Source organism: Aegilops tauschii, chromosome 1 (genome assembly GCF_002575655.3).
Source record: "Aegilops tauschii subsp. strangulata cultivar AL8/78 chromosome 1, Aet v6.0, whole genome shotgun sequence".
In the NCBI taxonomy this organism is placed as follows: Eukaryota; Viridiplantae; Streptophyta; class Magnoliopsida; order Poales; family Poaceae; genus Aegilops; species Aegilops tauschii.
Genome location: NC_053035.3, coordinates 444,600,982 through 444,617,067, shown reverse-complemented (window position 1 = coordinate 444,617,067; position 16,086 = coordinate 444,600,982). Strand labels below are relative to the sequence as shown.

The 16,086-nt window shown below is 44.0% G+C and overlaps 2 protein-coding genes across 2 annotated transcripts; one reads left to right on the top strand and one right to left on the bottom strand.

Annotated features, from left to right (window-relative positions):
- The first annotated feature begins 2,191 nt into the window (after positions 1 to 2,191).
- On the top strand, positions 2,192 to 11,977 carry LOC109741075 (wall-associated receptor kinase 2). The gene is made up of 3 exons (XM_020300152.4): positions 2,192 to 3,250; positions 9,023 to 9,166; positions 10,627 to 11,977. The coding sequence occupies exons 1-3, from the start codon at positions 2,293 to 2,295 to the stop codon at positions 11,835 to 11,837; spliced, it is 2,313 nt and encodes a 770-aa protein (XP_020155741.1). The 5' UTR covers positions 2,192 to 2,292; the 3' UTR covers positions 11,838 to 11,977.
- Positions 11,978 to 12,184: 207 nt separating this feature from the next.
- LOC109741082 (probable transcriptional regulatory protein At2g25830) lies at positions 12,185 to 15,662 on the bottom strand. The gene is made up of 7 exons (XM_020300158.3): positions 15,409 to 15,662; positions 15,209 to 15,324; positions 14,799 to 14,860; positions 14,284 to 14,440; positions 13,663 to 13,943; positions 13,268 to 13,388; positions 12,185 to 12,685 (listed from the first exon to the last, which is right to left on the bottom strand). Exons 1-7 carry the CDS (start codon positions 15,503 to 15,505, stop codon positions 12,593 to 12,595), a joined length of 927 nt encoding a protein of 308 aa, XP_020155747.1. The 5' UTR covers positions 15,506 to 15,662; the 3' UTR covers positions 12,185 to 12,592.
- Positions 15,663 to 16,086: the final 424 nt, after the last annotated feature.

The following is a 16,086-nucleotide window of genomic DNA, read 5'->3' as shown; positions in this document are numbered from 1 at the left end:
TCTGCCCGCCTTTGGCACCGCCTCTGGCATATCTTAATTGTAGTTTAGTGTTCTTATGAGTGGCCAACCGGTCTGTTTACTCGACAATGTTTTTATCTGTACTTGTACTTGGCCAATGCGCTGATTTATCATGTTGCTACACACCTAACTATCATTTGTTGGACGACTTGTCGTTATACCCTCGCAACCTTCGATCCATCTATCTAAACATCGTTCTACTTCAGAACTGAGTTCAGTGACTTTACCATTCGCTTTTGATTCCAGTGGATATCAATTAGATGGATGGAGTTTTTCTTATTGATGTGGGCAAGGCAAGCAGCTCCTTTTGAATAGGCCGATCGGTTCCTTTCAGAAAAAAAGTTCTTTACTCCTTTTTTTCTGCAGGGTAAGTTTCTTACTCCCTCCAATACATGTTAACTGACGCTGGTGCGAAGATCAACGTCAATTAATATGAATCGAAGATCTACTGATCGAGATTTCTGTGACCGCGTGTGCGGCGTCGTGGCGTGTTGACCAATCGTTGGACGGGGAACAAGTCGGTCGGGTCAGAGTTTCCCGCAGCTCTTTGCGTTGGATGCACGGTCCACGACAGTGGTGAGTCGGCGAAGCTTATGGACGCGCGTTGGTCGCGTACGTACTAGCAGCGTGGTTGAACAAGAGCACTGTGCTCTTCCACTACACCGGCAGCGGCTGATAAGATCTCCATCAAAGGAGGGACTAGCTGCATACGAAGTCGTTGGTTTATACGGTATTTTTGGACGGACTAGGTAACAAAGTTCAACGTGATGTAACGCCACAGTTGACTAACATGATGGGTGTGCTTGGTTTGTAGTATGTAGTTTGTCATATCTCCCCTGTAATATTCCGGAATCAGGCAGCTATAATATGCAAAATGCTGAAGGCTTGCAGCGTCTAGCTAAACTGCTTGGAGTTTAGATCCTGTCGGCTAATTAACATCTCCGACTTTTGCTGCATCCGAATTGCTAGCAACCATGCGTTTATGTAGATCTTGAATTGCAATCATGGTTTTCCTTCGAGCGGTTCTTAGTTTATTTACCGACCAATTAATGAACTCGGACTATCTGATCCTGAGCTCAAACGCTCCATGATGAACAGTAAAATCGCAAATAAAAAGGAAACAAAACCAAAAAGAAAACGGTGGCAAACTTTGACAAATGTTTTGTGTGCTTGTAAAATTTATTCTGAAATGACATTCATGGAAGTCGTGGCAAGAAAAACAAAATCAATGCTCCAAAAATGTTGTGTTTAAAGCATTTTGGAGTCCTTTTTAAAAAAAATGCCATGACTTCCATGGATGTCATTAAAAAAATTCAAATACTCAATACATTTGTCAAAGTTTGTCACAATACAATTTTAGAATTTTGAATGTGTTATTATTATTTTTCAGATTTTACTGTTCATCTCGAGATCATTTGAGCTCGGGAGCAAAAAAGAACTTTCGCCAAATAATTTGCTTTTGTGTAGTGGGATCAACTCCCAGATGACAGATGCAATGATACGTCATGTGAGTGATAGACGACATAAAACACAAGGTCCTCTCTATTTATTTTTGCAGCACCCAAGCACCGAGAATTTGGTTGGTCATGCGCGTAGATGACTCGGCTCAAAAAGGATAAGAGTTAGGTTTCCTCTTTTCCTTTTTTACCCTAATAGCTAGCAAACGTTCGTCATGAGGGTTTGGCATTTGCGCACGTTTTTTATGGCAGTTTAGTTATATTTAGGGATTACATTTTCTTCAGAAGAGCATAACAGTTTTGAATAGGAGGTACTTTTTCACAGGAAAATGCCACCACTTGATCACCATCCAATGGCTGTGAGGGCCTTTGCTGGGACCCCTAAAAATCTGACGCTCACCAGATAACAATACCGTTTTACTAAGGGGGAAGTCAGGCCTTCCTGGGTTAGTAGTTACTCTCTCCATCTTACATAAGACATATATATAGTGTTAAAAAAATATCTTACATTATGAGACGGATGAAGTACTTAACGAATTGGGGCTGGAAAGTTTCCTGGGAATCGCGGGGTTATAGGTAGCTCCTTACGAAAGCAGCATGACGTGCCTAATTCTGATATTCCGGGAACTTGCGTTATTTAATATGAAACAAAATTCCTCTACTTGTTACTCTTGACGCGCAAGGTTGACTTGCCGTGCACAGTCTCTCGCTAGCACTATCACTTTAGCCTTGAAATACAGGGAGTAGATCAGTACTGGCATGACTGGGGAAGTAAATACGAGTAATAAGCAGTAGGCAAGAGAACAACACTCGCTCGATGGCCATAGCCTCAGCAGCGGTAGTGCTCGTGCTAGCGTTCGCCGCCGCGGCCGCGGCCGCGGCAGAGAGTCCAGCGCCGATAGGGCTGGCCGGCTGCTCCACCAGCTGCGGGGACGTGAGCGTGCCGTACCCCTTCGGCTTCGGCCCGCCGCGCTGCTACTGGCCGGGGCTCAACCTCACGTGCGACACGAGCGGCCCGCAGCCCCCGAGGCTGCTCCTCGGCGACGGCACGCTCCGGGTCGCCGCCATCTCCCTCCGGAACGCCACCGTTCGCGTGGTGCGCGCGGGCTCCATCGTCGACAGCGCCAGCGTCACCTCCGACCGCAACGTCTCCTTCGGCGGTGGCTTCGTGGACGCCGGGTACATGCTGTCCAACGGCAACGAGCTGGTGCTCTCCGGCTGCAACCTGCTGGCGACGCTGGTGGAGGACCTCCGCGTGGGGCCGGGAAGATCGGGCATCATCAGCGGCTGCGCCTCCTTCTGCTCCTTCCGCAACAAGAAGGTGGACAGCGTCGGCCAGCTGGCCGGCAAGTACTGCTCCGGCATGGCGTGCTGCCAGGCGCCCATCAACTACCACAGCTCGCCCACCGGGGTGCACCTCCGGTGGCTGGACGCCGGAAACCACAGCGAGGCGCTGACGTTCCTGCCGACCTACGTGTTCGTGGCGGAGGAGGGGTGGTTCGACCGGAGGCCGCTGGCCGACGAGCTGCTGAGCGTGAAGCAGAGCCCGTCGGAGGCGGCGCTGGAGGTCCCCCTTGTCCTCCTGTGGGGTGTCAAGCAGGGCCTCCCACCGCTGCCGAGCTTGACGGCCAACACGTCCACCGCATGCTCCGACGACGCGCACCGCAGGCTCTGCAAGAGCGACCACAGCGTGTGCGCGGTAGGAAACCTTGGCTATACGTGCCAGTGTCAAGGCGGCTACGACGGCAACCCCTACCTCACCCATGGGTGCCAAGGTTAGTCTGTAGCTGTGTGCACATCACCTATAATTTCTAAACCTTTTGGATTCAACGACTACCTCGTACAATAAGCCGCAATTCATGCAACACGCATGTGCCTCGCAGGAAATCGAACCAAGGACAGTTCACCTACCATCTCGTTGCGTAAAATAAGACTATATTCTGTTGACCTTAATTTTCTCTATCTATACTTATGTCAGTAGATCAGTAGATAGTACTCTGGGCAGTTGGATAGCTGTCGGTCGGAACGACAAGTTTATCCAGCCAGAGGTGGTGAAACCCATCTCAAATGGGTTTAAGTGAAATTTGGGATTGGCTAGGGGTAAGTTTGACTGGAAATTTGATTTGGGTCAGTCGATCTGTTTTCAGCCGTCATATTCGAAATGAACGACCAGATTGATTTCTTCAACCTCCAGCCAGATCTCCTGCTCATCTTCTTCCCTATAACCGCCGCACGTACCACGGGCCTAGCCGCCGTACCCGCGGCCGGCGCCGCTCCCACGCCAACCCGGCCGCCCCGGCCATCCCTCTAGCACACCCCCCCCCCCCCCCCCCCCGCGACGAGTTTTTTCTTCGGCGAAGCCACACCACCGACCCCCCACCACTGCCCCCACCCGAAAACCTAAGATAGATACTGGGGTAGCCTGCCCGGCGACCTTCTTCTTCCCCTCTGGCAAGTTTCTTCCTCCCAGCGCTTGTTTCTTCCTTCAACCAAAATCGATTGACCCAAAATTCAGAAGTCGATTTTTTGTCCAAAAGGACCCCCTGCCGAGATGAATTGACAAAAAAGACTACATGTGGATCAATTTGACAAAAAGGACCCCCTCAGCGGTGGCGGCAGGCGTGGCAGGCGACACGTGGCACCTGCCGCCACGCCAGGAGGCGGCGGGCCCTGCCGCCACTGCAGGAGGCGGCAACAAGGGTAAAACGCGATTCGCACAGTACCCCGAGCCGGGACGGAACGGGCGAGGCTAGGTGGGCCACGCCGCCACTATGTGAGGCGGCCTCTGTTGCCGCTGTCGCTCGCAGGCCGACAGGCCGTCCTGCTCGCGGGCCCAGCCTGTGGGCCACGCCGCCACCGCAGCAGGCGGCATCCCTCTGTTGCTGCACGCGCGACAACGTCGCAGACGGCGCTGATTCCCGTGCATCCTCGAAGAGCAAGAGTTCTGCATTGTTCAAGGGTAAGAGTTCTGCATCGTCGAAGGGCAAGTGTTCTGCATCGACAGAGGATGAGCTATATTCCAGTTCTACCGTTTAATTCAGATGTACTTGTATTATTAGTTTGTACTCTCTTTTTGCAGGGCATTATGTTCTATCTTAATTTCATTTTGTAGTTCTTGCATGATGTTCGATATTAGTGGAGGGAAAGAAAACGCCACTACTTTATTCTAAAACTATATTTTTTTTCCATTACGACACGGTACAACTGAAAATACATTGTACGATTGAAATATAGCTACATTTAACTACTGAAATAAAGCTACATTAAACTGCAGAAATAAAGATACAAATGATTGCGAAATTTAAAATAAGTCCAGCGTGGATATTTTCCTTTTCCATCGCCAGCTTCTTCTGCTGCCTTGGCCTCATGAGCCCTTTCTTTCTTTCTCTGCCTCTCCGCCTCACGAGCCTCCTTTCGCTGTCGTTCCTGCTCCTCCATGCGACGAGCCTCTTCCCTGTTTTTCTTTCCTAAATCCTAAAAAAAAACGGTGTTGCTCCGCATAGTATTCTTTTAACTCTCTCTCTTGCTCTGCTTTCTCCTCGGCTTCCGCCTTCTCGTGTCGCTCTTCCGCATAGAAACTATTCCACGTACGGCGACTTCTTTCACAAATCTCAGTCACTGCCCAAGCCGTCATCTCCGTGTCAATCCAACGATAGTACATGCACAGAGGCGGAGGAGACTACAACAAGAAACAAGAATGTTATTAAAGAATCAATCAAAATACCAACAATATCTATTCGTGATGGTTAAAGCATACCGGAGGCTTGTCGTACTCTGAAATAGCTACGGTTGGATCTTCCTCATAATTGGCGCACATGAAAAACTTCATGCCCAACCAATCTGAAAAATCCGTCACCTCCTTCACCTTGCAAAGATCGCCATATCAACACCGCAGGACTGCCATCCCCGGAGGCAAACTTGCATTCTTCATTTTCCTCGGCCTAATGCCTTGATCCGAGCAAGGCAAACTCATACCGGCTAGAAAAATGTGTTACACACTTTGCGCAGTGGCGATTTCGAGGATGGCTAGACGAGAGCATCGGTGTCTCCTTTTATAAGCTCAGACGATAAATGATGGCGAGAAAATTAGCGAGAACAGAGGAAATTAGGCGGGAAATTTTAGGATCCCTGTAGTGTCGGCACAACAGTTTCCCGCATCATCGGATTCCTGAAGCGAGTGACTGATTACCGCAGTGTCGTTGCATCCGCTCAAGCAATAGCCAGAGCGATTCTCGCAGTGCCGTCGCATCCTATGAGGCAAAAGTAGCAAAAGCAGGACTGATTCCCGGGCGAAAGAACCAAAAGCAGGCATCAGCGTTCATATTCCCGCGCGGAAATCACGCTCTTGGGTGATGTCACCTCACCTGCAGCAGCAATTTTCAAAGCATGGGAATGAGCGCCATCTGCCACAGTGCTCATGTCGGCTAGAGGTGCCGCCTGCTGCAGTGGCGGCCTGGCCCGCACCTAGCCTTCCGTGCAGTTCCTTTTGTCGGCCAGGGAGCGACAAGGGCAGCAGTGGCCGCCTGGTGTAGTGGCAGCGTGGCCCACCAGGCCTGGCCCGTTCCGTCGCGGCTCGGAGCACTGTACCTAATCCGTTTTCGCCGGCCGGCCGCCTCCTGCAGTGGCGGCAGGACCAGCCGCCTCCTGGCGTGGCGGCAGGTGCCACGTGTCGCCTGTCGCGCCTGCCGCCACCGCTGAGGGGGTCTTTTTTGTCAAATTGATCCAGAGGTAGTCTTTTTTGTCAATTCATCTCGGCAGGGGGTCCTTTTGGACAAAAAATCTTCAGAAGTCAGGTGATTGACATGTAACCATTGAGGTGAAATTTTCTATGCATGATTAACAGTAAGAATACCCCGAAAAAAACAGTAATACTATGAGGTTCTCTATTGCAGTACTAATAACCAAGTTTATAGAAGTACTTAACCGCTACAAAAACAAGTTTAACAGTACGTGTTTGGATACGTGGGCTGAACGAAGCAAGCGGGTGGTAGCAAAAATGCTACACGCACGGGCCTTTTACGAAGTGTTGCATGCCTTTTCTTAAATTCAGCACCAGCCCGTAAATGTTAAGTAATTTGCTTTCCCACAAAAAAGTTAAGTAATTTTCCATCGATGTAGCATATACCTGGCCATGGGAAGCCCGGCCCGGCCGGCCCGGCACGACCCGGCCCGAAAAAGCCTGACCCGGCCCGGCCCGACGCTGCCCCCGGGCCGGGCTCGGGCCTAGATTTTGAGCCCGAAGGCCGGACCGGGCCGGGCCCGGGCCTGTCTTTTTTGCATTTCTCTGAAGGTCGGGCCGGGCCGGCCCGGAGCCTGACGGGCTTTTACATGTTCGGGCCGGGCTCGGGCCCAGAAAACAGGCCCGATGGTCGGGCCGGGCCGGGCTCGGGCCTGGGTTTTTTTCGTCGGGCTTGGCTAGGCCCGGCTCGAAGCCTGGCCCGGCCCGAAGTATGGCCAGGTATAATGTAGCATTTCTCGGGTGGTGGACTGGGGGAAAACGAGCTTTGCTACAACTACGAGATGCTTACAGGGTGTTGTGGTTGTTTTTAATTGGACTTTGGTGGGTGCGCATCTTGAAATTCAGGGGGAGGTTTGGTTAGAGGGGGAGCGAGGTGCGTACGTCTACCATTTTTTGGGGGAAACAAGGTAGCCGCTATTTCTCACTTACTAGATATTCTCGGTGCATTGTATAGGTATAAATATTATACTGAATTGAACCATGATTTATATGTCCATATTAATATAATTGTATGGTAATATAATTTTATCTGATAAACACTTATTTAGTAAGTATTTATTGACTTATCATGAAAACATAATTTAATTTGGTAAGTCAAGAAGAGATGATGCAGTTGCGGTGACTTCCATAAGAAGAAAAATGATTAAAAACAGAGATGAGAGACAAAAATCAAAATAGAGAGAGGAAAATATATGTAATGTTAGACAAAGTACGAAAGAACACAGAAACTTCACCCGCAAAAAAAATACAGAAACTTACTCTTTTTTTAAGAAAGAGAATTTTTAGGGCATTTGAAGAAAGAGAGATAGTGAGTGGCAGCGGAGCATCGCCATTCTTGGGCCCGTCCACAAACACTGCCCTGCTCACATTCAGGGCTGGGCACTCGCGAAGCATCTTCGGTGTTGAACATTGAACATGAATCGGCAGTAGAGCAATCCTTTTTTAGTGTTTTTGAGATGGCTAGGATTTTCCGCCATAGTTTTAAATATTAGACCGGACTGACAACCCGATCGAAAAAACCGGGGACATACTTGTTCATTTTTTAAGATCCATTTGTCTTTTTAGTAAAAAAATTGGGGGCAGGGGGGGGGGGGGGTATTCATAAAATTGTGCAAACTTGCGATTGAACCTTCGACGTTGAGCCCAACATAGTAAAGGACCAATAAACAACTAGACTAGCAACAATTTACGATTTACATACATTCTTCCAACAGCACGAGGCGTGTCTCCCGTAGGAGCTGCACACTAACGTCGATATTTTCTTTCTTTTTCACTTTTCCCTTTTTTTGTTTTAATAAAATACGCACAAAAATAAAATACTCAATTACCAATTTTGAAATGTGAAATAAACATTTTAAAATACATAGTAAGTTTTTTAAACATATGATAAAAATTGAAACACATGATGAAGATTTTCTAAACATGTAACAAACATTTTTTGCTGCAAGATGAACATTTTCAAATACGCAACATTAGTTAACACATGCACTTTTTAAAATGCACGATGAACATTTAATAAATGAATGAATGCCATTTTTAAATAGACAATGGACATATTTAATACGCAATAAAAAGTAATAATACAAAGTGACTAAATTTTAAAATAAGTGACAAATATTTCTTGAATTTAACAAAAATATTTTTTGAATACAAGGTGTGCAATTTTAATGCATGAAGAAGAAGAAATAAGAAAGACAAAATATTGAAAGAAAAAATAGAAAAAATAAAATAAAATAATGAGAAAATAAGGAACAAAAAGAGGGAGAAACAAGAAACAAGAAAAGTGTTTGCATTTTTTTAAATATATGATGGACATTTTATGATATACTCGACTATATTTTTTTGAAATACATGATAAACGTTTTCCAAATACATGTTGAGGTTTTAAAAATGAACATTTTATAAATATACGATGTAAACTTTTAAATACATGATAAACATTTTTGTGCAATTGTAGTTAACTGAAGCATTCTAGCAATGGTCTAACGGTAGTGTCATGGAAGGGGGGAGTTTTTCACTAAATGCCATTGTGACAATTCAACATTTTTGATGGTATAGAAAGGGAAATGAGAAAGTTTTCTTGGAGAATAAAGAAATTACATCGTCCACATCCAAATTCAAACTATAAATCATTTCTTTCAAAGATGTAATCTGGATTCAATATTTTTCCGGAGATCAAAGTTAAAACAAATGAGTGCGAGTTATCTTGTTATAAATTGATCAATCAGTAATGCAAGTGCCCATAAACTAGCGCTTGTATGTTTTCAGGAAGGTCTTTATGATGTGCTAACTAATGCTTTTTTCATAGATGTCAATGAGTGTGAGCAGCCACATGACTATGGGTGCTTCGGCAAATGTATCAACACAATTGGAGGGTACAAATGTCAGTGCCCACAAGGAACCCACGGTAACTACACTATCAAGGATGGTTGCATCAAGTCCGCGGCTACAGGTTAGTACGCATGTTTCAACTTCTTCAATATAATTGTTAGCCTTAGATGATTTAGTATTCCATAATTGGTTGTACAGTACACATTTATTGTTTCATTTGACCATTAGTCCTTTTAGGTATTTGATATTTTTGCACAAAATACATTAGGGGCATGTCAATGTATATAATAGCATATTAAAATAGGGTTACAAGAATTTACATACATAACGAGGGTCTAGATTATTAAAAAAGATTCTTATGAAATAGATAAACATAGATCTTTTTTATGCATTCAACTTGTCTCCATAACACAGAGACAAACAGAACCAGTTGTGAGGCTAATCTTCCATGTAATTCTCTAGGAACTTGTGTTCTAAATTTTTTTGCTATTACATAGTTTCATATGTTACATGATATATTAAGGGATAGTTCCATGAGGAAATTACATTTTGCATCAACTCTTACATTACCTGGCTAAGTGGCCACGAAGCTAGTGGTCTAACACCTTAAGGGCATGCACAATGAAGATGCTTAAGCATGGATGTCTAAAATAAAGAGAGGCAATATTGTCACATCATTAATCATATGCATAATTGGTCATCTCTGTAATGTAATTTGGTGGTTAGGTATGCTCACTTCCTTGTTAGCACACCTTAAAGCACCTGTTGTAAACTTAGGCATGTCTCCTTATAAGCACATGTGTATCATGCGATAAACAAAACCTTTTTCCAACACGAATATATTCTCCTCTTGAATTGCAAATCAAAGGTTATTGTCATGTTGGGAAAGTTGCATAAATTTTAAAATCCAGCGTCATAAGGTATAATCCCATAGAACTATGTTTTCTCACCCTTTTCAACCAACCAATAAAACCTTGTAGGGCAGATTTTGTTAAAGAACGAGCAACTTATTAAAAGTTTGCTTCATATATGAAACTTTTGTATATAGTCTCAAACTTGATGAGAAAAAGTTGGGCATATAGGGAAACACTTGCTACTCCAAATAAGAATTATCTAATAAAAGATCGATTTATAGCCCTGCACATTGCACCCTATAGATTCCATCAGTAAAAGCATTGTCTTTGTACGTGCTCTAATATAAAATATGCTTTTGCTACATATTTAAACTATATGAGCTTACAATCATGAATATTCTTTGTTATTTGAGGCTCAGATTAGGTGGGTAAGGTTTTAATTCTTGTTGCACACTACACTCAAGTATTGCAATCAAATCAATAGGTATTAGGGAAATATATACAAATTCCTTGCAGGCTAGAGCATAAGTTTTTGAGTTGCTCGGGATCTAGTTCAGTGCATACACCATGTATGTCTCTTAAAAGGTCATGGTTGTACTCGCTACGCTTGTTTCATTTCTTGTATTTCCTTCTAAAGATATAAATATAGGGTTTTGGAAAAGTACTTGTTGATGTTGACTTCGAGTTCTCGGTATTGAGATACTAATATTAACCCACACATATACAGGAACAAGCATCGGTATAGGAGTTGGAAGTGCAGTAGGATTTATGCTTCTGGTTCTCGCGACATTCTTCGTGGCCCAAAGGTTTAAACATAAGAGACAGATATTGTTGAAACAAAAGTTTTTCAAGCAAAATCGTGGGCAGTTGTTGCAACAATTAGTGTCCCCAAGGATAGACATCGCAGAAAGGATGATCATTCCCATAGATGAACTTGCAAAGGCAACAAACAACTTTGACAAAGCACGTGAGCTTGGCGGTGGAGGCCATGGTACAGTCTACAAAGGGATCTTATCGGACCTACACGTTGTGGCCATCAAGAAGTCAAAGATCACGGTCCAGAAAGAGATAGACGAGTTCATAAATGAGGTAGCCATCCTCTCCCAGATCAATCACAGGAATGTAGTGAAGCTTATTGGATGTTGCCTAGAGACAGAGGTACCATTGTTGGTTTATGAGTTTGTTTCTAATGGAACCCTCTATGACCATCTCCATGTTGAAGGGCCAAAATCCCTTTCATGGGTAACTAGGTTCAGGATTGCAACTGAAATTGCAAGTGCTCTTGCCTATCTTCACTCGTCAGTTTCAATCCCAATCATCCATAGAGATATCAAGTCTAGTAACATACTTCTGAATGAATCTATGACATCGAAGGTGTCAGACTTTGGAGCTTCAAGATACATTCCAATGGATAAGACGGGATTAACAACAATGGTTCAAGGAACAATTGGATACTTGGATCCTATGTACTTCTACACAGGCCGCCTCACAGAGAAAAGTGATGTCTATAGCTTTGGTGTCATTCTCGTCGAACTGCTAACAAGGAAGAAACCATTTTCGTATTTCTTCCTTGATGGAGATGGCCTTGTTTCCCATTTTGTCAAGTTGCTTGCTGATCAAATGTTGGTCCAAATACTAGATCCGCAGGTCATAGAGGAGGGAGGCAAAGAAGTTCATGAACTCTCCATACTTGCAGCATCATGTATAAAGTTAAATGCTGAGGACCGGCCTACAATGCGACAGGTGGAACATACACTCGAAGGCCTTATTGTATCCAAGAAATTTGTCCAAAACAACGTGGAAGTTGAGAAAATTTCAGAGAATGACATTACTATGATGAATTGCTCGCTGAAAAAAGAAAGAGAAAGCCCGCCGGAATGCAGCAGAAGATACAGCATGGAGGAAGAAATATTGATGTCTGCAAGGTACCCTCGGTAGAGACGCCAGCTTTGTACCACGTGCATCGCAAAATATAAGGATTACTCACTTGTATAATTGTATTTATATGTGTGTTGTTCTAGACTAGAACCTCTGTTACTATCGCTTTTTCTTTTATGATAATATATATAGTTGTCATACTTCTGATTTTGGCCCGCTGGATAGCTACCGAGCTACACATGCATTTTTTGGTAAACGCCATTTTTTGTTGACCGATAATGCAACAAAGGCAATACAAACATCATCCTTGTCAAAAAACAAAAGGCAATACAAACATCATGAGTACATAACCCGTCTCTGTATGATTACGATGCACACAACCAACACCAACACACACAAACAAAATATAGGACGAAAAAAAGGCCTCCGAAGTCCATGCATAGGTCAGTTTTACTTGTATTGCTTACAATCACATGAAAAGATGCAGTTACAACATTCGTTATATGAGCAGCGTCTAGCAGCTCACTGAGACACTGACAAGGTGAAGAGATCAGGGACAACAAACGTAAGGTAAAAACTCTGAGTATGAGACGGCAGAATGCGGGGAAAAGTACCCCCAAAAGGAAACTGCTGTGTTCACCAATTTTCATTTTGGATACTTGAAGCTGATGTTTATGTGTGCAGGCGTCGTAATCGGCGCAAACAGTGCTGATAAGAAATCCTTAATGGACGCAAAGTTGCAAACAAGCCCTACCCAAATGGAGTCATCGCGTAGCGTCTTGAGAGTTGAGAGAGCCTGTAGGTTCCAAATTCACTCACTTTTGGTCTGTGTAGACAGCATCAACATCATCCAATTCAAGCAACTTAAATACAAGGTCCTTGTTAAGTTCCATGGCCTCGTCATCCACCTGTCATAAAAAGTGAAAATGGGTATTGTCAGATTTATTTCCAGATATATAGGAAGCTCCTAGGAATTACTCCCTCCGTCCCATAATATAAGAGCGTTTTTGACACTGGTGTAGTGTCAAGAACGCTCTTATATTATGGGACGGAGGGAGTATTTAGTTGTTGAATACATGAAAAAAAAACCTATGTTGCTAATATGGATAGCATGATGCAACGATATATGAGTTGCTTTCAGGCATGTTTTATCTCACTCGGGTATGTTATACTGAAACTCGACTGGACGATAAGGTAAACCTAAAGTGCGCAGTCCTAATTTTATCACATCCTGCCAATGATTGAAGCAACTCATGATGATGCAGTGGTCCTGTTTCCTACGTAAATCGTCTGAGACAACAAACAGCTGCACCATATGGAACTTGGCAGCACACGCAGTACATCATAAATAAACCAACCAACTCTAGCGATATATGAATTTCTCGAATATATGCATAGAAGATTAAGGTTTCAAAGAAATATGTGGTAGCATGTGTTCATTAATTTTCAACACGTGCAGACTTGACTACGATAAAAGGAAAACCAAATACCTCAATCGGATTGAGAGGCAGCAGTTCATAACCGTTATCCGTTTCAAATTTCAGCCCTTCCTCTTGTAGCTTTGATAGCACAACAGGATAGTTTTCAGATGTAGTAACTATCTTGTAAAACCTGGAAGGAAAGAGAGCAATTGTAAGAGTTGTCCGTGCTCTGAAGAGATATCTGTGGCTAAATGTAGTGAACTAGAAAGAAAAGCACCAGGAATATCACATGCAGGTCTCTGACATTAAACATAACTTCTCTGCATGCATACAGTGTTTTATGAAAGTGACAACAGCAGACAGTATCTAACTTGTGTTAATTTACCAGTTGTAAGATACTAGAAAATGAAGATCAGATCCACTGGGTCGGCACGTAACATTTCTAGTTGATATCAGTAGGGTACCTCTCTAGAACCTCTTCTTCAGAGTCATCTTCATCATCAAAATTTGGTTCAATAACATCATCGGCGCCAGCATCCAAAGCAACAGAGAGTAGTTGGTCCTTATCGGCATCTGTAACTTTTATGTTAACCACTCGAGCTTGTCTGAATCTGAATGTAACAGACCCAGGATCAGCCAATTTTGCTCCACAGTCTTTTACAACATTTCTAATATCCGCAATAGATCTTGTAATTTTGTCTGTAAGGACCTCAACGACCATACCTACTCCACCAAAACCATAGACCTGTTGAAATGTTTCAGGCACTTAAAAAATTTCACAAGATTCAAAATATGACCTGCATACTTATTAACTCCTGAACACAATTTACCTCAGATCTTGTAATAGTATTGTCTACCAACATCATATATTCATTTATTTTGAAAGAAAACTGTAGGAGTGACCCCTATATACAATTAGGAACCCAAATTTGAGTCCATGAGGGTATAAACCTAGGTGGTAGGGTTGTACATCCATTTCCTCAGCCAAATGAGATAGGCATACTTTCTACCATAATCATATATCATACTGCCAAATGAGAACCTGATGATAAGGTCCACATTAAACTAGTGATAGACAATTGTACCTCATAAATCTTTTCTGTGTAAGTATCCTGACCCTTTTCTGAAGCTCTTTTGATGTTACGCTCAACAACTTCCTTGGGGACATCAAGCTCTCTTACTTTCTCTAGTATCGCTGCTAAAGCTGTGTTGGACGAAGGACTTGGACCACCCTTCTTGATGCTGCATGATATCCATATGAATATGTAAGGAGCCAAATTAATTAAAATATATTATAATGCCTGAACTTGTCATGCCATTTCGAATATACTTTTAAGATTTTAGGGTCAAAAGGATATGAAAGCTCATCTTTAAGGGACTATTAACATTCAATGGGTAATATAGAGGTAATGATTCAATCACAACAGACGATGGCAATATACCCTAACAAGTTATCCACAAGTAAAACACATTATGCTACTCAGCAAGGACATATTAGTAGACATATTGGCAGATTATAGGCAAGTTCGTGATTTTTTTTTAAAGGCTGCGACAAAGATATTTTTGGGCAATACAAGCTCAGAGGGGCAGTAACACCTACGCAGCAACGATTTCCTTTCCGATTTTGCTGTTGCGCTTCATCTTTTTCAAATTCTGAGCACCCTGAGCCAAAGAAACAGCTGGTATAAGAATATGCATTAAGAGTCGAAAGATAACTGCACTTTTTCCTGTGAGAAAAGATAACTACATTTAGCTAGCAAGTGTCAAATGTTGTTCTTTCCAGTTAATCTCGTCAACATCTGTCCTTGTGCAATGCACAATGAACATGAAAATTAGCATCAGAGCTAAGTCAGAGACAACTGAAACATGGCATTCTTTTGTGGAGTACAACACGGGCGCGGTATACGCACTTCCGTAGAAGCTAGAGACAACAAAAATTTGCACAGCTGGTTGGCCCTGAATCTGAACTACTGCGACATGATGCAAAAGAGCGTGCCAAGAACAGGTCACCTTCCTCCCGGCGATCTTGCAGGAGCGCCGCCCCATACAGAGCGGCTGGAACGTCGAAATCCTCCGCCTAGCCACGTGCCCCTGGAACAAGCTGGCGCCACCAGTTGGGCCATTCCCTGATGGCACCCGGAAACATAGTCAGAAGGACCAAAATCCAAGGGGCTGGATCGGACGAGGGGAGCAGAGGGTCGGTGGCTTACTGTGTACAAGGGAGGCGCTCCTGAGGGCGGAGGCGGAGGAGGACAGCGACGAGGCCCTGTGGATTAACGCACCCAAAGCCCGCGCGGCGGACGCCATGGACGGCGGCGGCTGCAGGAGCAGCGGAGTGGAGCGCGCGCGGCTGGTGCTCGACGGATTGCCGCCCCGGGCAGCGGCTGGGTGGGAAGGACTTGTGCTGGGAGCGAGACTGGATCCGGGGATTGGAAAGGCACGGTTCAGATTTGTCCCGGTCCATCCTGAGTCGTCGGATCAACCTTCGGTCTTCCGCCCTCCGAAGGCTTTTACAGTAACGTGCAGCACTCTGGATATTGTTTTTGGCTCGCAGGAGTATATGCTCCTGCACGTCAAAAATGTGAAAAATAAAATATAGGTGTGTTCATTGTCACATTCCAATGATACCTTCAAATTTATAGGGGGAAACTTAAGCATGTTGACCTGTGCAAAAAAGGAAAACAAGCCGAACGATAATTATATCCTTCACATGGTATACTTAATTTTGTTTGTTTTGCCGATGAAGCACTGCTATCCTGTTTTGCATGAAAATTGGCAAGCACATTATTTAACTAACATGAAAATCTACAAAAAAAATCAGAATTTTTAAAATTTATTTTCTATTTGTTTCTAATTTACTGTTCACGGCATGCTTTGTGACACGGAAC